Here is a 25,465-nt window from a genome sequence, read left to right as displayed (position 1 = left end):
CCATAGGAAGGACGTGACCCTGGATTCCGTTATGTGGGAGAGCGCTTCGGCCTCGACCCACTTGGTGAAGTAATCTACAGCAACCACAGCTAACTTGGTCTGGCCCTTGCCCAAAGGGAAATGACCAATGATATCTACCCCCACTGCGCGAATGGCCACGGGGCCGAGATGGGGGTGAGCAGCTCGGGAGGTTGGTGGATTATGGTTCCGTAGCGTTGTCAATTGTCGTAAGTTCTATTGAACTTCTTGGCGTCCTGGCTGAGGGTCGGCCAATAGTATCCTTGTCGGATCACTTTGGCTGACAGCGACCGGGCGCCTGAGTGATTGCCGCACACTCCTTCGTGGATCTCTCTAAGGACGTACAGGCCCTCTTCAGGGGTTAGGCATCTCAACAGAGGCAGGGAAAAGCCACGTCGGTACAATGCCCCATTTCGGACCACGAACCGAGCTGCCCGCCTTGCCAACTTTCTGCGCTCCTTGGGGTCTTGTGGTGAGTTGCCCCTAATGAAGTCCGCGATCGGGTCCATCCATGAGGGTTCTGGAGCGCCGATCTCCATTAAATCTGGCTCTAAGATCGAGGGATTATCTAAGATCTCGACGGGGACCGACCTGGCCAGGTCGGTCTCGTACGCCGATGCTAACCTGGCCAAGGCGTCAGCATTAGAATTTTCTGCCCGCGGAATTCGGCTTACTTCGTAGGTTCGAAACTGGGCGAGGTATGATCTGACCTTGCCCAAATACTTCTCCATTCGGGTGTCTTTGGCTTGGTATTCGTCCTTGATCTGGCTCACAACGAGCTGGGAGTCACTGAAGACCTTAACACAAGAGGCCCCTAATGCTTGAGCGATTCGCAGGCCGGCAATAAATGCTTCATACTCAGCCTCGTTGTTAGAAGTCCGGAAGCTGAACCGCAAGGCATACTCAAACCGCTCACCCCCTGGTTCGAGCAAGAGGACCCCGGCTCCGCACCCCTTCTCATTGGAGGATCCGTCGACATAGACTGTCCAAGGCAGGTCGGACCCGCTCAGATCGGAAGGTGGTGTGAGCTGGGCTATGAAATCTGCCGCTGCTTGTCCTTTCAACGCAGTTCTGGGTTCGAACTGGATGTCGTACTCACTTAGCTCTATTGCCCACTTCATTAGGCGTCCGGAAGCTTCCGGCTTGTGGAAGATACTTTTAAGTGGCGAGTTAGTGAGCACCACCACCGTATGGGCTTGGAAGTATGGTCTAAGTCGTCGGGCCGAGGTGACCAAGGCGAGAGCCAACTTCTCCATCTGAGGGTATCTAGTCTCGGCTTCGGTCATAGCCTTGCTTGTGTAGTAGACCAGGTTTTGCCGCGCTTCCTCTTGCCTGATTAGGGCCGAGCTGACGGCAGTGTCAGACACTGCTAGGTACAACTGGAGCTTGTCCCCCGGCATAGGCTTGGCAAGCAAGGGTGCCGAACAGAGGTAGTTCTTCAATTGCTGAAACGCTTGCTCGCACTCCGCCGTCCATTCAAACGACCCTTTCTTTCGTAAGACCTTGAAGAAAGGGAGGCACTTGTCCGTTGACCTTGAAACAAACCGGTTCAGGGCCGCAATCCTGCCATTGAGGCACTGAAGCTGTTTCAGCGTTTTATGTGCCTCCATATCGATCACGACTTTAATCTTTTCGGGGTTGGCCTCGATTCCCCGGTTGTTTACCATGAAGCCAAGGAATTTTCCCGAGGAGACTCCAAAGGCACACTTAGCAGGGTTGAGTTTCATTTGATATGCCCTCAGAACCTCGAAGGCTTCGACCAGGTCGGAGAGATGCGATTTAGACTGCTTGCTCTTGACAAGCATGTCGTCCACATACACTTCCATATTCCGGCCGATCTGCTTGGCGAACATTTTGTTCACCATTCTCTGGTAGGTCGCTCTTGCGTTCTTTAACCCGAAGGGCATGATCTTGTAGCAGTACAGACCTTGGTCTGTTATGAAAGCGGTATGACCTTCATCTGGGACATGCATCTTGATTTGGTTGTACCTAGAGTAGGCGTCCATGAAAGTGAGCAGTTCGTGCCCGGCTGTGGCGTCCACGAGCTGATCGATCCGCGGCAGTGGGAAGCAATCTTTCGGACATGCCTTATTTAAGTTCGTAAAATCTACGCACATTCTCCACTTGCCGTTAGATTTTTTAACTAGTACAACATTGGAGAGCCACTCGGGATACGAAATTTCTCTTATGTATTCAGCTTTCAAAAGTTTGTTAACTTCCTCAACAATTACATCACTCATCTCCTTGTTTATAGGTCTTCTCTTTTGTTTCACAGGTCGGAATGATGGATCTATGCTGAGGCGATGCGTCATAATTCGCGGGTCAATGCGATGCATGTTCTCATGGGACCACGCAAAGACGTCCGAGTTGGATCTGAGGAAGTGGATTAGCTCCTCTCTGTCGGTGGCCCCCAGCTTGGTTCCTATGCTTACCTGCTTCTCGGGACTAAGCAGAGGAACAAGCTCGAGCTCCTCAGTGGGTGCGGCAAACTCCTTCCTCGGCAGGTCGGCCTCGACCTCGAGCGTCCCATCCCCGAGAGTTTCGAGGACGCAGACCGATGAGCCTTTGAGTGCGGCGGCATAACACTCCCTCGAAGCGGTTTGTTCTCCTCGGACCGTGCCCACGCCATTGGGGGTGGGATACTTCAAAACTTGATGAAGTGTTGAAGGAATGGCCCGAAATGAGTGGATGATGGGTCTCCCAAAGATGGCGTTATAGGCCGACCTACCGTCAACTACCACGAACTCGGCCATTTGAGTGATCCGAGTTTGGTCCTGCCCCAGCGTAACCGGCAAGTCGATGCAACCCTCTGGGATGACCGATTCTCCAGAGAACCCAACCAGCGGCGTCGGGCTTCTCTTCAATTGCGACCTCGTCCAGCCCAAGGCGAGGTAGGTCGGTAAGGACAGGATGTTAGCGGATGTGCCCCCGTCTACCAGCATTCTCCTAACCACCACATGATCAATCAAGGGAGCAATCACAAGGGCATCATTGTGGGGCAGGTGGACCTCCTCCAAGTCTGCACTGTCGAAGGTGATTGGGCAGGCCGGCCCCTGCTCCTTGATGATGCACACCTCGCGTCTGGCTGCACGGGCTAACTCCTTTCTTTTATGTCCGGATTGACCCCTGCTTGGTCCTCCAAAAATGGTATTGATGACCGCAGGTCGGTCGGTGCGCCGAGGTGGCGTCCTTGAGCGCTTTCGCTCTTCCTTTTTCTCTGTTGAGCTGGTCCCGGGCTTTCCCACAAACTTCTTGAAGTAGCCGTCTTGAATTAGATCTTCAATTTGGCGCTTCAATTCCCAGCAGTCCGACGTGTTGTGACCGTGCTCCCGATGGAAGCGGCAATACTTGTCCTTGCTGCGCCTCTCCGGGGCTCCCCGAAGTTTCTCCGGACGCTTGAGTAGTTTTTCCATTCCAGAATCATCGATGTTCGTTAGGATATCGAAAATTGGAATCGTGGTTGGGGTGAAGCGCTCGTAAGGTCGGCTCCTGGTAGGCCCGTTCTCCGCCCTTTGATACTCAGCTCGGCCGCTGGAAAAGGATCCATTGTCTTTGGACTTGGGATCTGCCCTTTCATCCTTTCCACTTCTGCCCCGGCCGATCTTTCGTTCAGGTCGGCCGGTTTTGGTTCGGAGGAGCTCCTGTCCATCGATGACTTTCTTTGCCTTCTGGAGCACCTCGGCGAAGGTGGCCGGGGCCTCCTCTCCAAGTTTCACCGTGAGGGCTTCGTCGGCTAGACCGGTGAGGAAATAGCACATGGCCGAGTCATCGGAGCAGTGTGCAACCTTCAACTGCTCCTCCTGGAATCTGGTGACATACTCCCGCAGCGTCTCACCCTCCTTCTGCCTGATGGTGGCGAGATGGGTCGCTGTCTTTTTGTCATAGTGCCGAGAAGAGAACTGGGCGAGGAACTCCCTTCTCAGCTGAGAGTAGGTCGAGATCGACCTGGCTGGCAGTCTCCGGTACCACAATCGCGCGCTGCCAGTAAGCGCGATCTGAAAGGCGCGGCATTTGATGGCGTCTGATGCCGCTTGGAAGTCCATGAGGCCTTCAAAGACTTCAACATAGTCCTTGGGGTCCTTCGTCCCGTCATAAGGCTTCACTGTAGGAGCTTTAAACTTCGGAGGGATTGGTGCTTCCAAAACGTCCTAGGTGAAAGGCGATTCTCCCAAGTGGCCATCGTTCAGTGAATCGTCTTTCTGCTCACATTTTGCCTTTAAGGCCTCCACTCGAGCATCGAGCTCCCCCCTCAGTTGGTCGAACTCCTCCCTTGTGATTATCCCTGCGGGGTTGTGAGAGGATTCAGCCTGCTGGTTGGAGCTCCTGTGGGAGCGGGACGGCGACTGCCCTTTTCGGAGAGACGAGCCTCTCTTTCGGTTGAGATGCTCGCGGAGGTCTCCCCTCTGGCGAGTGTACCCCTCACTCTCGTTGTCTTCGGGATGTTCCTCCTCGGCCGGGCCGAGGTGGGAACCCCTTTGCTCGCGTACGTCCATGCACGTCGCCCGATTTTCAGATCTGGACCCTGTGCCTGCAGCTAGCACCATTTCGTTATACATTGCCTCCATGGAGCGCATTTGTGTGCGCATTGCCTCCATCTCTCTCTGGAGCGCATCAAAGTTCTCGCTTGTTGGAGCCGGGGCTGGACCCCGGGCGCCCTTCTTAGAGGTCCCACCTCGGCCACGGGTGGCCTTGGACGTCCTCGGGTGTGCGGGCGGTAGGGCAGGCGCGGTGATTCGTGCCGACCTGCGGAGGGGTTCCGCTGCTAGGCCGTCGTGACCTTGCCCCTCTACCGCCGCTGCTCCGACCTCCCTCTGGTGGGCATCGCTGGCAGCTAGAGTCCTTCGATCCGTCGTATTGGTCGAATTCGCTGGTTGAACCATGTTTGCTCGCGTGTTGGTTTAAAGGAATTGGGATGACTTAGATTGTCAGTCGATTTCCCACAGACGGCGCCAAATGTTTATGCAAAGATGTGTACAACAGTGTGTTCCTGGTTGTAGCTCGAACCCGGCCTCCGGACCGACCTGAACACTTGGGCGGACCTGCACAAAAAGGTGAGCACTCCGACGATCGAGTTAGTATAGGTCGGATTCCAAGTTTAGTTCGAGGCCAGAAATCATCGTACCTGATCGTGGAGTGAAGTCCTCTACTTATGGGTGGTAGTCCCGCTAATCTCGCGGCTGTTACATTCGGTAATCGCGGGACCGTCGGTTACATCCGGTAATCTCGGGACCAACGGTTACGCCCGATAATCACGCTGCAGACAGTTGCGCATCTCGGCCCATACCGAACTCCCCGGTGGGTCGGACCTGGGCCAGGCTCACCTCGGCCCTCACACTTGGCATTTGTCGGCGTTGGTGGCGGCCATCTCGGCCTTCCGAACTGGACATGATTCATGAGTTATCTTGGAGCACCAATAGGGGTCCTCCACGTGTCCAGGGTATTCCCTTCCCCAAAGAGTGAGTAATGAGGAGCATTTGATTACCCCAAAAATTTTAAATTCAGTCCAAAATCCATAATTATTCATAATTAAAAGGGTTATTTTCAAAACAACCAAATCTATGGTTTCTGATTTAAATATATTACAATTATCTGTCTAGTTATTAATAATATACCAAAAATAATTTCTGAATAGGCTTTTTTTTGTCTTGGGCAAAGGCCTCCTTCCAAGGGCAATATGATATTGAAAACAAAAAGGCAAGTCTGTCTGTGTAATGGAAAATCTCCGAATTGAGTTTTTTTTTTTCTTTTTTCTTTTTCAGTATAGTTATTTTGAAAATAATTTAAAGAAAATGCACTCCCCAAATAAAAATATATGAAGTTGATTTTCATTTTTTTTTAATTTAGTCTTTTAACGTACTTTAATATATAAAATATTGAAAAGAAAGAGCGAGAGAGAGAGAAAAAATAATAAAAAAAAAATAAACGTTTCCGATCTTGAATTCTTACCACTGAGTTAACAGTTCTCAATCTTTTTTTCTTACTCTCCGTTAGCCTAACAGATTTGCTTATTTTTTTTACTTCGACGGAGATTTTTTTTTCCCGAAGAATTAACTGCTTTGCTTTTTTCACAACAATATGATCTTTGTTGTTAGATGCTAAAATCTGCCAAAGGCATGTATGACGATTTGGGAGGTCGATTAGCTACACTTAGAACGATTCTTGGGATATCTGTAAGGAAATAAGTCACTGCGACGTCCAAGTCAGTAATTAATTCAAGCTTAACGAGATTTCATACCTGGACTTGTAGTGTGATGACGTATTTATAGCGGTCAACAGGGTAGATAGTCGTTCCATTGGATATTTCCCTGCTCGCTCTGGACTTGCCAAAGCGACCTCCAGTCCTTGCCTTTGACCGATCTCTTCTATGCTCCCGACTAATAAACTCCGATGCATGGCTTCTCTTTCTAAGTAACCGAAGCCAACCTGTCAGGTCGATTTTTTCGATTTCACTCTAACAGGTCGAGTGCCCACAGTAAGACCCCAACATTCATGGAAATATGCGAAAGTTTAACACAATTCTTGTCTTCGGTTCCATTTTAGAATTTTTACACTTCTTATTTTTGTTTATTTTCCTAAACCAATAGAAGAATATTGAAAACCTTTGTTTCATCTATTAAAGATCTCACATTGATAAAAGAAGGGACCGTTTATAATAGATATGGACTACTAAGACAGTGCCAATCAAATGACTAAAGCCTTTGATAATTATTTCCTTAGTTTTTAGTTTTTTATTTTTAATATTTTAAAAATAAACTTATTTGATAACATATTGTTTCTTGTATCCTTAGTAAATTTCAAACAAAAAAAGAAATAGTTTTTTAAAACAGGTTTTTATTTTCAAAATCTCATTTTTTTATATATTTATCTCTAATAATGTTTTTCTAAATCTAAAATATTTTTATACCTAAATTTCTCTCTCTAAACAAAATTGATCTTTCTCACTCTAAAATTTTCTATCTCTAAAATATTTCTCATCCTCCAAAATTTTAATGGGTATATATTTATAATTCTTTTATTCTTGTTATAATATATTACTTTCTTTTTTCTCTCTAAAAATTTAATATTTTTTTCGAATGTTCCTCGTTCACAAATTTCACATTTTATAACTTTTTTTCTATGTCTAGACTATTTTTTCTAAAAATATATATATATATATATATGGTCAACTTTTCTCGATATAAATTTTTTTTCGTTTAATTTTCTCTCTTATATATTTCTCTTTTTATTTATTTACTCTCTTTAACAAATATATTTTGAAAATTTTCTCATCCAAATTTTATTCTCACTATACTTTTTCTCTCTTTTTTCTTTCTTTAGCATTTCTTTTGTTCTTTTTAACTTTACTCTCTCTAGAATTTTCTACATGGTTCTTCTATTAATCTCTTAGCTATAAATTTCTTAAGCTACATCTAGTTCTTGTTGTTGGATCGGAACAATAAAGGGAACGAAGCCTATCGCGCTTGGCCTTTTTCTAAATTCTACTGATCATATATTTTTTGTTGAGGTTCATTTTCTTCACTCGGGAAACGAGAAAGGGAAGAGCACCCTAAATTTGAGCCCAATTAATCCACCAAGCCCGAGTTTACCAGGGATCTTAGAGGAGCACCCAATCAAGGTCACCACCCTCACCCTTTAAAGATATATATGGTGAAGCAAATAGATAGAGTTGCAGCAAATTAGTAAATTAGCGATATCTGTTGTTGATGGTGGAGGGTCTGCAGATACTCGTCCAGCTTGAGGGAATTGGAACAGGCTACTATAAAATAAACAAAATATCTTCTTTTTAAAGAGATTCAATTCAGAACTGTCTCTCATTTGTTGGCTAATAAGATCTTTGAGATTGACCAGCTAGCTTAGGTTAGTTTGGCAAATCATTCTCTTTCACTTATGGTGTAATTTCACCGCTACTTATTAGGCAAAACTCAAGAGGCGGTGAAAACCTCCTACTCTACGTAGGATAACATCAATATTTGTGGGTTTCATCTCAAAACCAATTGGCAATGAAAGAAGTAGCTCACTTATATTATAAGCCTTTGTTAGATCCTCATATGCCTCCTCAAGATGGTGCCTCTTTTTAGGTTCACGAATCTTGGTCAGATTCCATTTTTAGACCGGGTTTAAGCTTTTGAACTCTGATACTATATTAATATTAATTGGGTTCCATCTCAAAGCTAATTGAAAATATTCATTGGATCCCTACAGATAATCGAGTTTCGAAGGCTGATTGTAGTAACCTATTATAAAATTTCCTATCTAATCTCATATATGAAATGGTGAAAAATAGAGGTAGAGGTTGTAAGAATGATGATAAAATAAAAAATCCAGAAAGTTCACAAATAAGAAATGATCCACGTACAACTATCACAATCAACTTAACATAATTCAACTAATTAAAGTATCTGTCTTTAATCAAAAAATTATGAATTCAAATTCTTATTGCAAGGTCTTATGCTAAAGAAAAGCTAAGCTTTTCATAAGATAGTATCTTATCTGCCAATAATTATTCATAAAAATGCTCGATCACATCTCTGGACCTGGTTACCAATTTTCAAAAGGAATAAAACTTTTCAGAAATTTCTATTATTTTTACAGATGGGACTAGGACCCATATTGATAAATTTTACTAACAATATATATCTGTATCATATGAATGAACACAAATTTCATTTACAAATGACAACAATTTAATTCAAGATTCGATATAGATATAGTCCAATTAAATGGTATTTTTCTAATTTTGAATAAAAAAATTTACGATATATTTAATTCATGTATCAAAATATGGAAATAAAAAGCTAAATTTGTTGTAGCCGCCTAGAATTGTTTACAATGTAGACTATTGACAGTATTGTAGCCATAGGGCTTCATTTTTTATGTAGTACAAAAATCGAAAACACTTAGTTCTGGAAGTATTTCAAAGATTATGGTAAATTTTATCCACATAAATCTCATTTTTATCACATCAAAGACAGCTTTTCTTAAGAAAGCTTCATCACATCAAAGACTCTTTCCAGAACTTTTATGATGATATAAGAAATTTAACAAAAAAATTTTACAATAACAATTAAATCATTACAAACTTTAAACTTAAAAAGGACAAAATTGTTATGCTAAATTTCAGAATTGTTACAAATTTTGAAGTACAGTAACGTGTTACTTTTGAAAATTGAGAGACTAATTTTAACCCAAAAAAAAAAACTATCAACGATTCATTGATAAATGGGGTTGCTGGAAGATGGGTGATGAAAGATGAAAAATGGGGTTGCTGGAAGATGGGTGATGAAAGATGAAGTTCAATAGAAGTAATGAGAGATGAGATCAAGGGAAAAAAAAAAGACTAATTTTAACCAAAAAAATCTATCAACGATTAATTGGTAAATGGTGTTGCTGGAAGATAGGTGATGAAAGGAAGAACAAACAACTTTGCTGACGCAGCTAAACTTTACTCTGAGGCTCGCTTCAAGTTAGCCCTACTTTTCAACAGGCCACCTATCGTGGCACGCACAACTGCAACAAGCCTTTTCTCAAACCACCTTTTGTGGCAAGCAAACACAAACAAATGGCAAGCAAACACAAACAAACTGCACAAGGCTTCTGCTACGCCACCTTCATGTGGCAATGAGGTTTAATAAAAGGGATGAGAGATGAGAATAAGGGAAAAAAATACTTTTCATTGCCATATGAATAAGGAACCAGGTTCAGTTCCTTAAATGTTAAAAGGAAATATGACTAAATAATATTTACATTACAGGTAGGGGTTTTAGTTAAGAAAATCCTTCATGGGATCATCATGGTGTGTTCTTTTCATCCTATACGCCTCCATATCCTCCGCAGTTACCTGCATAAATCCATTATGTTGAACCACACAAAGAACAAATCTAACTTGCAATTCAAACTTTGCAACCGAACCTATTGACTAAAGCAAGAAAATATCACATACCTCGTCATTCCATCTCACATTATATTTCCGTTTTCTTTCATCTCTCTCCTCCTTTCTTTCATCCTCCTGGCAAAATTAGAAGTCGAAAAAACCATTTTATAACAAATTACAAGGTTTTGGAAGGAGCTGGGCTAGGGTAGGACGGCCAATTTTCATTCTAAAAAGATATTATTGTTGGGTACTCAAAAAAAAAATATTATTGCTGGGAGGGGCAATTAAATTTTTTACCTTCTTGAGAGCTTCAGAAAGTTTCTTCTGGTCGAGGACGAGATCATCAGGTACCTCACTTCCCCAAGTAGCCAGCTTTTTCTCTTCTGCTGGGGCTGGTGTATCTGTAGTGATGTTAAAAAGACCATTCAAAAGTTACATATTTTTAAATAATCTTGAAAATGAAGTACAAATAACATAATTTCATTCCAAATATCCAAGGCGAGCAAGTGTATATATCATTCATGCTGCTTTCAGTGGATAGACAATATTTGCAGCAATAACAGGATTACAACATTCAGGAAGGCATTCCGAATTCAATTTTTAAAAAATTATAATATTGTTTCCCGAGTACTAACCTTCAGAAGTTGCTTTGCGAGCAATATTAGACTTCATCAAGTCTGCTGCTGCTTCAGCAGCCTCAATTCCAGCCACACCAGTACAATAACTGTTCCGGATGGTTTGCTTACAGCATTTATAGCCCCACTGATGATCCTTCCACCATGAGCCCCAAACACTCGTGTGATTGTTTATGAAAACATCTTCCTCATATTTGCTTTTGGGAAGGGCCATCTCCTTCAAGGGGAAAAAGAATAAGGAGAAAACAATAATCAGAATTCAGAAGAGGGTAAGCATCCTTCACAATTGAGGCTAGAAGAAGAAAATGAGAAAAATAAGATGCGAAAATACAAAACCAAATATAATGTCATGATGTAGCTCGCCAGCTCTTTGCCTAAACTATTTAATTTGAGATTAAGTGGAAAGCATTATAATCATTTGTCAACCATTTATTTTTATGGGCTACAAATAAAATATTAGTTGGAGTAGGTAAAATTTTTTAAGGGTTGGGCTAAATTAGGGCTTCGTGGCTGTGTTAGCTAGGTATTGTATTCACAATCTAATTGTTTCACTAAAATAAGTAAAACAATTAGAGAAACCCAGAAACAGCATTGCTAAATCAGAATTAACAAGTATTATTGGATAAACCTAATCAGAACTAACAAGTAAAATAGGCATTTTCTTATCCACTTGACTCACTCCCCCCAATCCACACGCACGCATGAACAAACAAAACAGAAGAAACAATTTCGACTCTTCTTTCCATACTTCAAAATAATCATGTAAAGTGTGGAAGCATGATACAGAAAATAAAATACAGTTATTGCCATAGTCATAATGATCTCAACATTCAAAAGACTAATTATTTCCAGGTATAAATATTCAGCAAAAGTGGCGGACATGTGACAGGATGGATATAACTGTAAAACAAAACAAGATAATAACTCAAAGTCAATTAAATATGCATCCTGATAAATTGACAGTGAAGTAATTCTTTGGGAAGAGAAATAAAAAGAATGTGTTCATATAAATTTAATACCAGGCCTCTAACAATTCTGCCAGCACGGTCATATTCAACTTGTCTCTCACTCTGTCCCAGTAAAAGTTCCCGAGGCAGCTTTTCCTCAGCAGCCGCATTCCCATACTTCTCCATAATAGCATCCTTTGTATGTGACTTCAACTTCTCTTTAATAACCTTGTAGTTCTTGTAGAGAAGTTCAGCTTGTGATGGAGCAGCTTGCAGATGGATATCTTGACCTTTGTCAAATGCTTCCCAAGCATGCACATTGAGTTGCTTGAAATCCAAAGCTTGTCCACTGATTCTGTTTTGGTTATCACCCTATTATAACAAAGATGATCAACGTATTAGATTCATGCTACATTAATAACTATTACTTTGTTGAAATTTAGAGCAAATAGAAACTTTGTGATCCCATGTTCCGATACTTACTCCATAAAATTTCTCGTTTGGATCAGCATCAGGAAGAGGATCTTCACGCATGGACCGAGTTTTGGGATCATAATGTGCAGAATTGACATCAAGATTTAAAAGATATTTTGCTGTATCCTCTCGAATACGCAAGTTCCTAAGTTGTGAACAAATAATTAGCAGAGCATTCGGAAGTTCTATAAAAGAACTAAACAGGGGAGACATAAATGAAGAAACAAACATAAAAATATTACAAGACATACCTTACAGTTCCCGTGCTTCCACCACCCGTCGTGCGAACACGCTTCTCAACTTTTGCAAAGTCCATTTGTTTGCTTTCGTCAACCTTTGCCTCGTCAACCTTCAAATCATCTTCATCCTCATCTTCATCACTAACTTCAGCATCCTCACTCTGCTTACTATCTTTCCCTTCCAATTCTTTAAGTTGTTGTTCTTTCAAAAATTTTCTCCTTGCTTCATCTCTAGCCTCATACCTCTCAATGACACGAGCATAGGTTGCTGGATCATAACCATTCCAACGATCTCTTTTGCCATCATAGTCTAGTTCAAATGTCTCTATCTTCTCATCTGGTGCTATGTGCATGTTAGTCCATTTGGCTCCCATCTTTCGGGGCCTTTCCATGCATGACTTTGCATCATGTGTCATTGCTCCACAACTGGGCAAGCAAAAAAATATACGTACGATAAGTCACAAGGAAACTAAATTAAATAACAGGATATGCTTGAAAAATATTATAAACATCAGGTGAGAAAGATTAATATGAAGAGAATTTCCACTGCGTATATCAAAAAACCTAAAATGAGTTAAGATTATAGTTCCAAATCTATTAGACTTTAGACTTGTTTGTACAGTAACAACAGAAAGTTTAATGTTGTTGCCGGATCATGTATTTGCAGGAGGGAGTGCACTCCATAATGTAAAGAATACTCATCTCCAATATATTCCATCCACAAGCAAAAGTGCAAATTAACCAAAGTTCAAAAATTGACATGCATTTAAAGTTTTACAAGTTAAGTGACACCATGACCAATTTAAGCTACATCCTCGTGCATAGAAGGAAATCAAAGAACAACATCTTCAAAACAATTAAATTTAGACCCTGAAGGCAGACAACATAACCAACATCCTAGCAAGTGGACAACAGGATATCCATGCACTCAATCTTTACTTCCAAATTTTCTTCCTTTTTCGGGACAAGACATAGAGCAGTCTAAATAACTAGCTTTTCTGGACAAAAAACATGTGCCTAGTACATGATCCCTTCTAAACCTTATAATTGTAAATGGGTTTCTGATGCAGTCACAACCCCATGATTATGAATGAACCATGCACACATCCAGCAGAAATCACCCACCCATAGACCATGACTAAGATTCCTTCTTTCCATAGACATGACAATATAAAAACACGGTAAAGTGTCACTAATAAACAAAACTACACATACATGCAAGAGAATAAGCAATTGTTGGCCATCTACATTCAATAGCTGGCCATTTACGCACCCGTAGGCTGTTTCTTTCTCTTTCTTGTCTATAAAAGGTTTCTTATCCAAAAAAGAAAAAGAAAAAGAAAAAGCAATAGCTTCGTTTCTCTGACAGAAAACCTGGCCATCCACATTCAATAGCATCTCCCCAATTCTAATCCACAAATATGATTGACATCTTTTTTTCACAGCAAAATATGGAATAAATTAAAAACCTGATTCAATGTCCCATTACTAGTATAATTAGTTTATAGGAACCCTCATTAGTAATAAATTTAAGAACGCCCAGAGCCATAGGCCGAGGAGTACACATAATGGTGAACAAGGAGAGATTCATCTGACTTACTTTTCACATGCACCCTTCCTGTACTTGTCTGCCTGATGTATTTTTGCGCCTCTATCATACCAGGATTTTGTATAATTCGGATCTGATTTCCATTTCCTTTGATGTTTTAAACTCTGGAATACAATAAAAACAGCTTCAATCATCATGAACCAACATAAAATCTAGAAAGTGGGCAAGAGAGAAACTTACTGGTCTCTCAGCATTAAGATACCAAGGTGCAGAGGACATATATTGAGGAATATGCGGGTTGATTTCTTTCCCATCTTCATCAACCTCAGCCGGCGCAAGCCCTGCTTTACGTGCTTCCTCCAATTCAAGTTGCTTACGATGATCCTCTCTAGATTTGAAAGCACCTGCAAAAAAATATTAAGGACACCCAAAATTGCCTTTAGTTCAATAATGCAGAAATCACAAAAAAAAAAAAGGGAACGAACCAGTAACGTGAAACAACGTTCATAATTCTACCTATACTTATTTCTTTAGGTAAAATTGTCGCATTGGAAATAATACCTGATGCAGTAGCCATCTTCAACAGGAACAGAAGGGATATTCGAGAGTAACGTCAAAGTTATTGTGAACCCTATCCAACGAAGGCGATAAGACGAAGGTCAGTGATATAGTCGTGGCAACGGTACGCCGCCGATTACCGAAGAAGAAGTTCGCCGCACTGCTTCTCCGTGAGAGTTCGCCGCCGTCGACTAAATTCGCCGTGGGAGTCACTTGAATAGCCGTCGGGCAAGGAGGAATCGGGGAGATATTTGGGATTAGGGTTTCGAGATCGAGAAGAGAGGATAAATTGTCACCTCAATCCGCGGTTGTATTTTGCCGCTTCCGCTGACGCTGCCGCCGCCGTCGCTTCAGTTCGCCGTGGAAGCCGCCTGAATAGCCGTCGCCGAGGGGTAGGGAGTAGGAGTGCGATTGCGAGTAATGGGTCGAGGGTTTGAAGAAAATAAATGAGAAGAAGAAATAAAAAGGGAGAAGGAAATTTTATAAGGGTAATTTTGTCATAAAAGTCCTAATAATTTTGGAAGAGGGCAATCTTGTCATTTCATCTCCTTTCCCTTTTTCTCTTGTTTTCTCTCTCCGTCTCGGCTGCTGTTTTCCCCACTGCCACCACCCCCCCCCCCCCACCAACACAACGCGAACTCCACGGCGGCGTGCGCGGTGGCGATATCCAGACCCGCCGGAAGCCTTCTCTGCGCACGACGGTCTGCGGCGGCGGAACCTCGAGCGGCGACTCCGGCGAGTTCTTACCCACGGACGACTCGAATCAGTAACATCCAACCTCTATGCTTGTTCGTTTTTATGCTGTATTCAGATTATATGTATTATTGTTTGCTTGATTGTGTATACATACATATATATGACTTAATTGTGAATTTTTGGTTCTGAAATTAACTAGTTTTAGCTGGCTTAAATATTTGAAAATTTGTCTAATAAGAGGATAGAACTGTTATCAAATAGGTATGATTTTTGTATTTTTGGGAGAGAAAAAAATGGGGCCTAAATTATTTCAACTCCACCTTACTTTTCTAATTAGGTTTTAACATGAACATTCTTTTTATAAATCCCTAAATCAGTCTTACGTTTATCTGTTTATATCTTCGCTTGTGAAGGTTTCATTGTGAGTTACTATCACATCGACGGCTATGTTCACTAATGACCAGAGGCAAGCAGAGCGAACTGGAAGATCTGGAACTCCAAGGCTTCAGTTCCTCCAGGTACGTTTCATTTGGTTTTATTGTCCAAAAGATTGTCTGTTAATGGAAATTTTCTCTTCATTGTGCTTCCTGGAACTTATTAATCAGTATTGTTATCCATTGATTGAGGCTAAAAACATGGAGTTTTGTTATCATTTCTTGTTCTGTTTGTTAGTAAATTTGACTTTTGATGTCCTTTTTTCGTATTTCCTTTTTGCAGGAATTAGTGAATGAATTTCAGAGCTCAACTAGTCAGGGTACCTTCCTTTCCGTTAGAAACTGAACAGGAAAGTTTTAGTAAGAATTATTGAAACGAGTAAAAATTATATCTCTTTCTCATATGAACCTTAGGATTGACAAAGCATTGTTTATTGTGCGGGCTGTTTGTTTCTTCCAATGGAAAATCTAAATACAATCTTTCAGAATTTGATTGTGATCGTTATTTGTAGATACAAATTTCTTGTGCCACATAATTTTATTGATTTTTGTTGTAAGAAAATCACATAATTTTACTTTATTCATCATTGGAAATCCACAGTGAAGGGCATCAACTCGTTATTGGGTGCATAAGTTTTTCATATATATATGGCAAGGAATAGGATCATCTATCAATGTTCTTTCTTTTTCTTCTCTTTTTTTATTTTTTTTTTTTTTTTTTGGAGGGGGGCAAGAAACAAGCTTTTATTCCATTGATGAAAATGAATGGTAGAAATGACTTCCACCCACCTTGGATAAAAGTGATTACAAAAGACTTCCAATTGGCCACTAAAATTATTCTATTTTGTTATTTCTCTCCAGCCGAACCATAATTCCCAAAAAGTGGCCCTGACCACATTTCTTGAAAGAATTTTCATTCACCTTGAGAGGATAACTTGTAAGTTGCAGATGAAACGAAAAAGACCAAAACAATCCGTGATTCCATTCTATCACCTTTATTTTTGGAAATAATGACAACTTTTCATTAAGTAAAATGGATGAAATACATTCAGAAAACCAAAGGTTCTAGAACCAAAGGAGATTAAAAAATTTACTGTAATAGGCTATAAAGTAGTGTAGTTACAAAAGGATTTAGTAAGTTCGTTGTCCTAGTCCATTTGGAGGTTATAAAGATCACTTTGTTCATTGTTTAAACTTCTTCGAGTTCTGACATCTCTGTAATGATAGCGTCCTCCCATGGAGTAATATAGATTAGAATATTTACATTATTATGAGGATGTATTTAAATAATTATTTTTTTGAACCAAGTAACATGGTCTAATGAATTTCAAAATGTTATGTTTCCTTTGTTTGAAACTCAAGATAAGTAATAAGTTCTACGGGTCCTCTTGAACTCACAGAAACAAAAGAAAGAGTCGTTGCAAATTTGGCCAACTTTGCTTATGATCCTTACAATTTTTCCTTCCTACGCCAGGTATTAAATCTCTACTTTTGGTGTTGGTATGTTTTTGTTTCAGATCCGCTCTTATGAATGTGTTTTTCTCCCCTTTTCTGAAGGTATTTTATTGAATACTGTAATTGGTGAGCAGCTAAATGTTCTTGAACTTTTCTTGGACTGCATGACGGAGCCAAATGAGAAGCTTATTGAATTTGGTGTTGGAGGGATCTGCAATTCTTGTGTTGGTGCGATTTGGAATTTGACCCATCGGGTTTCATATTTTGACACTCATTTGATTTAGATGTGTGAGTTGTTTGTTCTGTTAATCGGATGGCTAAGCTGACCAATGGCACATCTTGCTGTTATTTTTATTCTGAAGATCCTGCAAATGCTTCTGTTATAACTCAGTGTGGTGGAATTCCCCTCGTCATCGAATGCTTATCAAGCCCCGTAAGAAACACTGTAAGTTGAGAACCTTGCTTTGCCTCTTGTTTTGTTCTCACTCTCTAGATCAGATTTTTTTTTTTTTTTTTTGGATAAGAAACAAAGTGAATTTAATATATTAAGGAATCAAAAACAATCTCTAAGGGCAGGGATGAGAGCCCCCTCCCTGCAAAGCTAATTCATTACAACTTTGCATTCTTGAATAATCATTAGTTACCAAAGAATTTCCATGGTTTAGGCACCACATGAAAGACGTAATTCTAATTTGTACACTATTACAAAAAAAAAAAAAAAAAAAAAAAAAAAAAAAATTGAAAGGACGAGAGATGTTGAAGACACGCTGGTTTTTTTCTTTCCATAAACACCAAAGGAGGCTCTAACCACACACCTTCAAAGTTTTAAAGGACTTCCCCTGTAACGCCTCAAAAAGCCAATCCTCCACTGATCTGGACACACAAGAATAAATACCACAGGGCAATGTAGGAATACATGGTCTGGATTTTCTGCGCTTTTAATACAGAAGCAGCATGAAGGCGATAAAGTCCAGTGAGGGAGCTTTTTTTGGAGCTTCTCACGTGTGTTACGGCTTTCATTAGCCAAGCTCCACAAAAATACCTTTTTTTTTTTGGGTAGGCAAAATTCCATATCAGTTCAATAAGGGGGACTTTAAATCTCTAGATTAGAAATAAAATTACCAGAAAAGAAATTGATCTTCTGGTCTTTGGAATAAATATTTGGGCCTACTGTATGAAAATTATGAACATGATTCATCTTTTCTCCTGTCTTTCTTTCTTTTCCTAATTAAATATCGAACTTCACTGTATTTTACTCTCTTGGACCTTGGTACCTTTTCATTAGTGCAAATGTGTAAAATTCAGCAACAGTTGAAAATGCACTCACTCACGTGGTAAACTCGAACAATACTTATCAGGTGAATTATGCACTTGGTGCCCTCTATTATCTCTGCAATGCAGCAAATAAGGAAGAGATTATGAAACCAGAAGTGGTAGATGTCATCAAAAGATATGCCGTGGCTGAGAGTGCGAGCTTCAGTAATCTAGCTAAGGCAGTTCTGGACAAGCACTCATCTGAGAGAAATTGAGATTCGATATCCTTGATGGCGGATTGGGTGGAAGAATTTGCACTGATAGGTTTGCTCTTCCTCTTTTTCTTTTTCTACTATGGTTTTTTTTTTCCTGTTTTGAGTTCAACAATTGCATGAAAACAGGATCAAACCATCCATTTTTTAGATGATAACAGGTGCTTATATTCGGATTCCGTATGAGTATTAACGTACCTGTGTGGATAGGGTGTTATCAATGATTTACCATTCTCGCAATAGCTGCTTGGTATTGTCTGGAAATTATTTGACAATAGTTAAGTTCTGTTTTGTTTTTTGTTTTTTCTTTGTTTGGTTGCCTTTGATGCCAAATTGTTATCATTTTTTTCTTTTTTATAGCAGGGTATTGCTACTCCTTACATTATGCTGGTGGTTTACCGTCATTAACCTCTAGGAAAGTTTCGCCCACTCAAGTAAGCTCTAGAAGACTGGATTTTTTTTAGTTCAACCGCGTGTAGGTAGAGATTTGAATCTTCAACATTTTTATTGATGATACATGTCTTAACCAGCTGAGTTATTAAGATACTGAATTTTGATCGTGGTTCACTTGTTATTGAATTACTTGGTATCAAAGTATCAAACAAACTAAACACTCACTTTGATTGATTGTAATCATTTCTTTGCATCACTTTTGCAAGCCTCACCCTCCGTTTGACTATAATATTATTTTATCTCCTAAAGGATGAACATGATTACTTATTATGCAGCAAAAAATAAAACAACCCACCTTCAGAAAAGAAACCAACACAATAGGGACATCTTTTCAAACCACAGAATCCTCCTATTCCTCAAATGCTTTGCAAAAATAGTCCCAGAGAGAAATTAGGTTTAAAAGTTTACAAAAATAACACAAACTGCAAATTCATGTGAAATATGCAAATGACATGAGACCAATCAAAAATCACTTTTGTGACATTTTCTAAAAATCTTTTTTTCTTTTTGGGTTGGGTTGGGTGGGGGTAGATTTTAGCCTTTTTGTTGAATTTGCTTTGTTTGAAACCACACTGCCTGAGTTTGGGAGAAAGTTGAAAGTTTGAACCTATGATTGTAACCGAGTTGAGAGGTTTGATTTACGCTTACCATGTTTCTTTTTTCTCCTTTCTTCTAAATATTCGCAACTATAAGATTTGAAAACAGATACACAAATCTGCAGTTTTCACCATATGCTTGCAGGCATGTTCGGATTTACCGTTTCTCGGTAGGTAGGTTAAAAATTAACTAAAAAAATATGTCAATGACCAAATTGAACTATTTTGAAGAATTCAAGAATTAAATAGTAAGTTATTTTTTTTAAATTTAGGGACTAATTTGACCCACCAAACCAAACACTATTTGGTGGGAGAAAGAGATGATGCCATCCATGATCCGATCTCTCCAACAAATCCATTTGCCTTTGTCATTTTGGTTGCAAAGTTTAATTTCTACAACAATGCCCCCACCCATTCTCTCTCTTTCTCCCACCACAACCACCACCCAATATTTTAAGATATGTTCCATTAGGACATTCCTCATTCTTTGTTTCTTATTTTTCGTTTCTTTGTTTTTTTTTCTTATTTTTTTTCTTCATTTTCCATTTCCATTAACAGAAGATAGAGTTACATTTGATAACTGTTTTTTATTGCTTGTTTTTATTTATTAGATTAAAATATTATTTTAGTCTATGTACTTTTAGCTTCAAGTCATTTACTTAAACTTTTTCTTGTACTTCTAAAATGTTCATTTTGGTTTGGTTTTGTACTTTTAAAAAGTGACTATTACTTTTTCTATTTGCTAAATTTTAACACAAATTGTGATGAGAATACGAGATTAAAAATTAAATTAAATGATCAAAATGGACACTTTTTTTTATTTTTTTATATCAAATGGACATTTTTTTAAAAGTATGAAAGTATATTGCCTTTATTTTATTGAAGAAAAAAAAAACAAAAACACGTTTTGGTAACCATTTTTTGTTTTTTATTCTCTCAAATTTTAGATTAAAGTAGGGGTTTTCAAAAAATCCGACGACCCGACGAACCCAATGGACCTAACCCAAACCGTAAAGGATGGGTTGAGTTAGATGAAGGTTTAGGTTGGGTTGGGTTGAAATTTTCCCAACCCGATCGGGTTGGGTTGGGTCTGGGGTTCAACCTTTAAAAATTCGGGCCAACCCAACCCAACCCGAATTTTTGCATATTATATATTTTTTTAATTATAAATAATATAATAATATCTTTATAAATATATAATTTTTTTTATCTTTAATCTCAACTCTCCATTACTTCTAATCCTACCCATTCATTTTAGGTGAGAGCTCTTTTCATCTTTTCAATCTCACTTTCCCTCCTCCTTTTTCTCTAGCCTCTCTCCTCCATTTTCTTCCCTCTCTCAAGTCTTCTATCTTCCATTTTCTTATATCTCTCAAGTTTCTCTCTTTCATTTTCTTCCCTCACTCAAGCTTCTCATCGCCATCGTCCTTCGCAGCTCTCGTCACCGCCCGTCTTTGGAGCTCACATCGTTGTCTTAGCCTGTCGTCATCGCCGCCGACCTTACCCTCTCTACCATCACGAAAGGAGCCCCGTGAATGAGGTTTTGATTCTTCTACGTGAGCCATTTTGTACCTTTGAGGTTAGAAAAATATATGAAAAAAAATAACAACCTGACAACCCAACCCGACCCAACCCGAAAATTTTGGGTTGGGTTGGGTTGGCCATCAATTTTAGACCTGTCGGTTCTCATATATGGCCAACCCAAAATTTTGGATTGGTCCCAAAAATACCCCTAATTCGACTCAATCCAACCCGTGAACCTCCCTAGATTAAAGAAAAAGTAAAAATTTTATATGAAATTTAAAATTAAATATTCTAAAATGACATGTTATATTTAATGTTATTATGCATTTTTATAAATAAAAATGGTAAAAATTAATACTTTTATCTATGTTTGGGGGAAAAACTAGAAATATAAATAAGAAACTAAAAACTATTTCTAAAATTTCTACATAATTTACTAAAAATGCTTCTTAAAAAAATAAAAACTATAAATAAGAAACAATAAAATTTGACCGTCCTTTCATTTTTTTGCTTATGTTTATTTACTATATGATCTTTCCTTTCCTTAAAGGGGAAAAAAGGTGAGACAACCCTTAAAATGTTTATAAAAAAGTTAATTATAAATATGATTTTTAACTTCCATGATGGTGTCTATTTATTATTTGTACTCTTAAAATAATAAGTCCCTAAACCTTTTCTCGAATGTTTGAACCTATTTAAAATTAACTCGTCAGGTAATCCGCAATTAGAATGCTATATCAGTATTAAATTAAAAAAAAAATCATTGATATGTTTGTTTTTTCTCTTTTTATATTCGTGTGTCTGGACCAGCTTGCGTGCAGGTCGACTAATCACGGATCAACCGTATGAGTTAATAAAGTAACTCATAAGATATTAAATCTTAGGTAAGTGACTACCATGGTTGGAACTTATTCCCTCTAAGTTCGTTGTTATTTTAAAAAAAAAAAGTTTTGGGTATGTTTTTGTGTGTATATGTATTATTATTGTGTGTGTGTGTATATATAGATATATATTTTTTTTTTTTTGACAGCCTAAGTTTTTAAGTTATATAATAAAGGTTATCTTTTAATTTTGGAAAAAATAAAAATGAAAGCCAAATTTGAAGTGTGAAATGAGAATATAAAATTATTTAACAATTACACCATTTATATATAATATAGAACAGATTTATTGTAATTTATTGAATTCAAAGTATCAAGTTGAAGACTATTTTATAATTCATTTAGAACTTTCCAAATATATTGGTTGTGTTATCCTTATCCATATATAGAAATAACTTGGTCACAATTTTAAATTTGGAAAAGTACAGCAATGATTCTAGAAAGCCTTCTCATTTTTGTTGGCTGTTTCCAATTTCTTATAATATAAATTGCTTCCAATTTCTTAGAATATAAAAAGTTGATAGTTGTTATGTCAACAAAATCAAATTTTTTTGTTTTATAATTTTTTTTAAACATAAATAAAGATTTTATTTTATTATTCTTAATTTCTAAAATAATTAATAAATATTTTTTTGAAAAATAAATATAACTAAAATTTTGAATATGTAACTTTAAAAAATTAAATTTTATATAAAATTTTGATTAGACATATTTCCCTAATAAAAAAAATAGTTACCAAATATAGTTATGTTTTTAAAACAAATATAGTCATGTTTTTTTTAAATACACTAAAACATAAATAAGAAACAAGAAATCTAAATTTTACTGAACCAACATTATGTGATTACAAAAAGTATGATTTGTTTCAGTATCATTAAGATTTCAAATGTTGATGTCGATAAAAATGTCGAGGTCTATTGATGTCGATGAATATTTATGGAAAGGTTATAAAAATAAAAAATATTTGTAAAATTATTCCAATTAACAGATAAGCATTTCCGCCTAAAGCGATTGCAAACATCTTCCAAGCGAGTAATTGGCATCTATCTCGAATCAAGAGGTTGTGAATTCAATCTTCCACCCCACGTGTACTAAAAAAATAAATAAGCATTTCCAATTTTATAAATAAATTAAAAATGAATAATATTAATGTTATATTTATATTAGTTTTGTTTTTTATATATTTAAAATTTTTAAAATTTTTTAAAATAATATGAAAATATTGATTTATCCGATGTCGAATCTGTAGATATGTAGAAATGTCGACTATATTTAAGACTACTGAGTACAATGATGTGCAGATATATTTAGCCAATTGAGTTACGAGGTTGTTTTGATTTTTTTTTTTTATTATTATTATTTAGTACAGCAAATGCTGATTTGATATTTCCTATAAGTTTTCAAATGGAGTTGTCATATCTTCAACAATCCAATATTTATATTTTAAGATATTTTCTGACAGTTTGGCCACTGATGTTGACTTTTAGCCAACTAATATGACCGTCTTACCCTTCTGGCGGCTAACAACTAAAATTGCCTTTTGCTTTCATACATACAACTTTTTTTTTCCTCTTCATAAAATAAAACCCCCATTCAAATTATTTCTCCTTTTTAATAATGGGGCCAATTCTTTTGTTTTCAATTTCCTAATTTATATGTTCTTCCAATTCTTTTTTTTTTTTTTTTATATTTATAGAAAGGGCAACCGCCACTTTTTCAAAGCTGTTAGTAGCACCATCGAGATAACGATGGAATTCTTTTGCCCCTACCTAATGCGATAGGCCATTTTTATTCTCATGGCAGCAAATAAAAGGCTATCCAATATAATCGCTACTCTCATATAACTTGTTGATGTATGGTCACGAAATATTAATTAATTTCTCTCTTATATATCTATTCATGTAAAATTCAGGATAGCAATACTGAATTTTTTTTCCTATTGTGTTGTGGATGCCTAATAATTAAGGGTGCAATTTGGAATGTTAAAATTCGATGAGATTAAATTAGTTTTGTTGGTTTAATTAAATACATCAATTATTATATCAACACCAAAGCATAGTTTAGGTAGAATTAGAATCAATATAGTTTAACTTTTGAGTGGGGTACGAAAAATTATTATTATTCATTGACTCGGTTTTTAAAAAGTTAATTTTCACATCGTTTTTATTTAATAAAAGAACACCATCGTTTTTTATTATTAATAAAACCTAGATTTCAATGTTCTGGAATAATTCTCGTAACTTTTGTCTCTATTAGAACATAAGGTTTGTCGCGAGTCCCAATAGTTAATGTTTATTATCTAATAAATATGTTTGCAGTAGTTACTGAATAAATATTTAATAACTTTTCTTGAAGATGACAGACAGCATATCAAGTAATTTATATATTAATTGATAATAATTTATAGATTTCATAATTTAATGTCATATTTTATTTGTTACGGTATAATAATTTATTGAATAAACCAAAACGAATATAGCTCAGCAATAATTGACATATGTCTCAAATCAATAAGTTGTAAGTTTGAATCTCCTCTCCCCAGTATTAAAAAAATATATTAAATAAGTGGTTAAATATTATATGTTAAGAAAAACATTAAAATCTAAAAAGTAACAGAAAAGAGAAGGAAAGTGGCAATATCACATGTGAACGAATAAAACGAGAATGAGTCGAAATAAAAATTAATGCAATTATTTTTCTTTTAACATTACCAATCAAAGTTCTACATGACTAAATAAAGCGATGACTATATGGATATATAGATACGTGGCAATATCTCTATTGGTAAAGTAGCTCTTGAGATCAAACTAAAAGTAAAGTTGTGAAGATTATATTCAAAATATGTAATATCATATCATTTGTGGAGATATTTAGGAATATAGAGATATTGTTGTCTAGACCTTATATATTTAAAATGCAACCTGTTTGAAGGTGAAAAATCAATAAAACGTAAGGAGCCAAAGCGAGCATAGCTCAGCGGTAATTGACATATACCTCCAACCATGAAGTTGGAATTTTTGTTGTCGTTGCTAGATTGAGTAAAAGTTGGTCACAATAATAGTAATTACTGAAAAAGTGTAGGCCTGCTTGATGAAGTTTTAGGAAAGGAATAAAATTACTCGTTTTTAGGAGGAGTGATTCCTAAGTTCGAGGTGGGTCATGCTAATTAATTCAATTCCTATAAAGCGTCAGGCAAAGAATTTCACTTGTATTCCTTCTCATTTGCTTGAAGTAAATGGGCCTTAAAAGAAATAGAAAATGAGAGTAAGAAGCTAGGTGTTAGAGAGAGAATGGTGTTATTTGTGGGGGAGAGAATGTGAATGACTTGCATGTGAGGGAGAGAGATTTAGTAACATCTTGCAAAATATGTTGGAGAGAGAGAAAATCAAAATGGTGAAAGGGGAGGGATAATATTTGGAATAGAGAGAATAAATGAGAATAATGTAAAGAGTGATTGATATTTGATGGAAAAATGAGGGACTATATTGCATAACATTAATGAGAAAGATAAAATGAGGGGCATAATATAAATATTATTAACTTGAAAGTGGAGAGTATCCGTTTGAGTATAGTTCAGTTTAGAGTTCTATGACGTTGAACATCTTCATT

At 37.7% G+C, this 25,465-nt stretch overlaps 2 protein-coding genes across 17 annotated transcripts; one reads left to right on the top strand and one right to left on the bottom strand.

The window, feature by feature from the left end:
* Window positions 1-9,669: 9,669 nt before the first annotated feature.
* Window positions 9,670-14,712, bottom strand: LOC111014706 (pre-mRNA-splicing factor SLU7). The gene is made up of 10 exons (XM_022289509.2): window positions 14,295-14,712; window positions 13,974-14,137; window positions 13,785-13,897; window positions 12,197-12,610; window positions 11,955-12,090; window positions 11,544-11,843; window positions 10,525-10,741; window positions 10,187-10,290; window positions 9,959-10,024; window positions 9,670-9,856 (listed from the first exon to the last, which is right to left on the bottom strand). The coding sequence occupies exons 1-10, from the start codon at window positions 14,308-14,310 to the stop codon at window positions 9,779-9,781; spliced, it is 1,608 nt and encodes a 535-aa protein (XP_022145201.1). The 5' UTR covers window positions 14,311-14,712; the 3' UTR covers window positions 9,670-9,778.
* A 167-nt stretch (window positions 14,713-14,879) lies between these two features.
* LOC111014747 (ARM repeat superfamily protein) lies at window positions 14,880-19,051 on the top strand. 16 transcript variants are annotated; one of them, XR_015790872.1, is made up of 9 exons: window positions 14,880-15,057; window positions 15,401-15,505; window positions 15,705-15,741; window positions 16,822-16,895; window positions 17,011-17,104; window positions 17,239-17,321; window positions 18,235-18,454; window positions 18,613-18,652; window positions 18,766-19,051. XR_015790872.1 is itself a non-coding variant. In XM_088124003.1 (8 exons), the coding sequence occupies exons 2-7, from the start codon at window positions 15,434-15,436 to the stop codon at window positions 18,403-18,405; spliced, it is 531 nt and encodes a 176-aa protein (XP_087980129.1). In that variant the 5' UTR covers window positions 14,880-15,057; window positions 15,401-15,433; the 3' UTR covers window positions 18,406-18,454; window positions 18,766-19,051. The 16 variants fall into 16 exon arrangements, 2 of the variants coding, with proteins under 2 accessions (XP_087980129.1, XP_087980128.1); XR_015790871.1 differs by having other exon boundaries at window positions 18,763-19,051; XR_015790867.1 differs by having other exon boundaries at window positions 18,613-18,679.
* The last annotated feature ends 6,414 nt before the right edge of the window (window positions 19,052-25,465 follow it).

This window comes from Momordica charantia (assembly GCF_013281855.1).
Source record: "Momordica charantia cultivar OHB3-1 chromosome 5 unlocalized genomic scaffold, Mcharantia_2.0 BLBB01000005.1, whole genome shotgun sequence".
NCBI lineage: Eukaryota > Viridiplantae > Streptophyta > Magnoliopsida > Cucurbitales > Cucurbitaceae > Momordica > Momordica charantia.
Note: the sequence above shows the minus strand (reverse complement) of the source record. Positions and strands in the feature narration are given on the sequence as shown.

What these genes read in the sequence shown, in the direction of transcription:
- LOC111014706 (XM_022289509.2), bottom strand. An exon ending in AGGAAGGGTGCATGTGAAAA is followed by an intron (nt 12,611 to 13,784) that starts GTAAGTCAGATG and finishes TTGCTTGCCCAG; the next exon opens with TTGTGGAGCAATGACACATG. An exon ending in CAAACGAGAAATTTTATGGA is followed by an intron (nt 11,844 to 11,954) that starts GTAAGTATCGGA and finishes TTGTTATAATAG; the next exon opens with GGTGATAACCAAAACAGAAT.
- LOC111014747 (XM_088124003.1), top strand. Translation starts at nt 15,434, where the DNA reads ATGTTCACTAATGACCAGAGGCAAGCAGAGCGAACTGGAAGATCTGGA. An exon ending in TCAGAGCTCAACTAGTCAGG is followed by an intron (nt 15,742 to 16,821) that starts GTACCTTCCTTT and finishes TTGAACTCACAG; the next exon opens with AAACAAAAGAAAGAGTCGTT. An exon ending in GATCTGCAATTCTTGTGTTG is followed by an intron (nt 17,105 to 17,238) that starts GTGCGATTTGGA and finishes TTTATTCTGAAG; the next exon opens with ATCCTGCAAATGCTTCTGTT.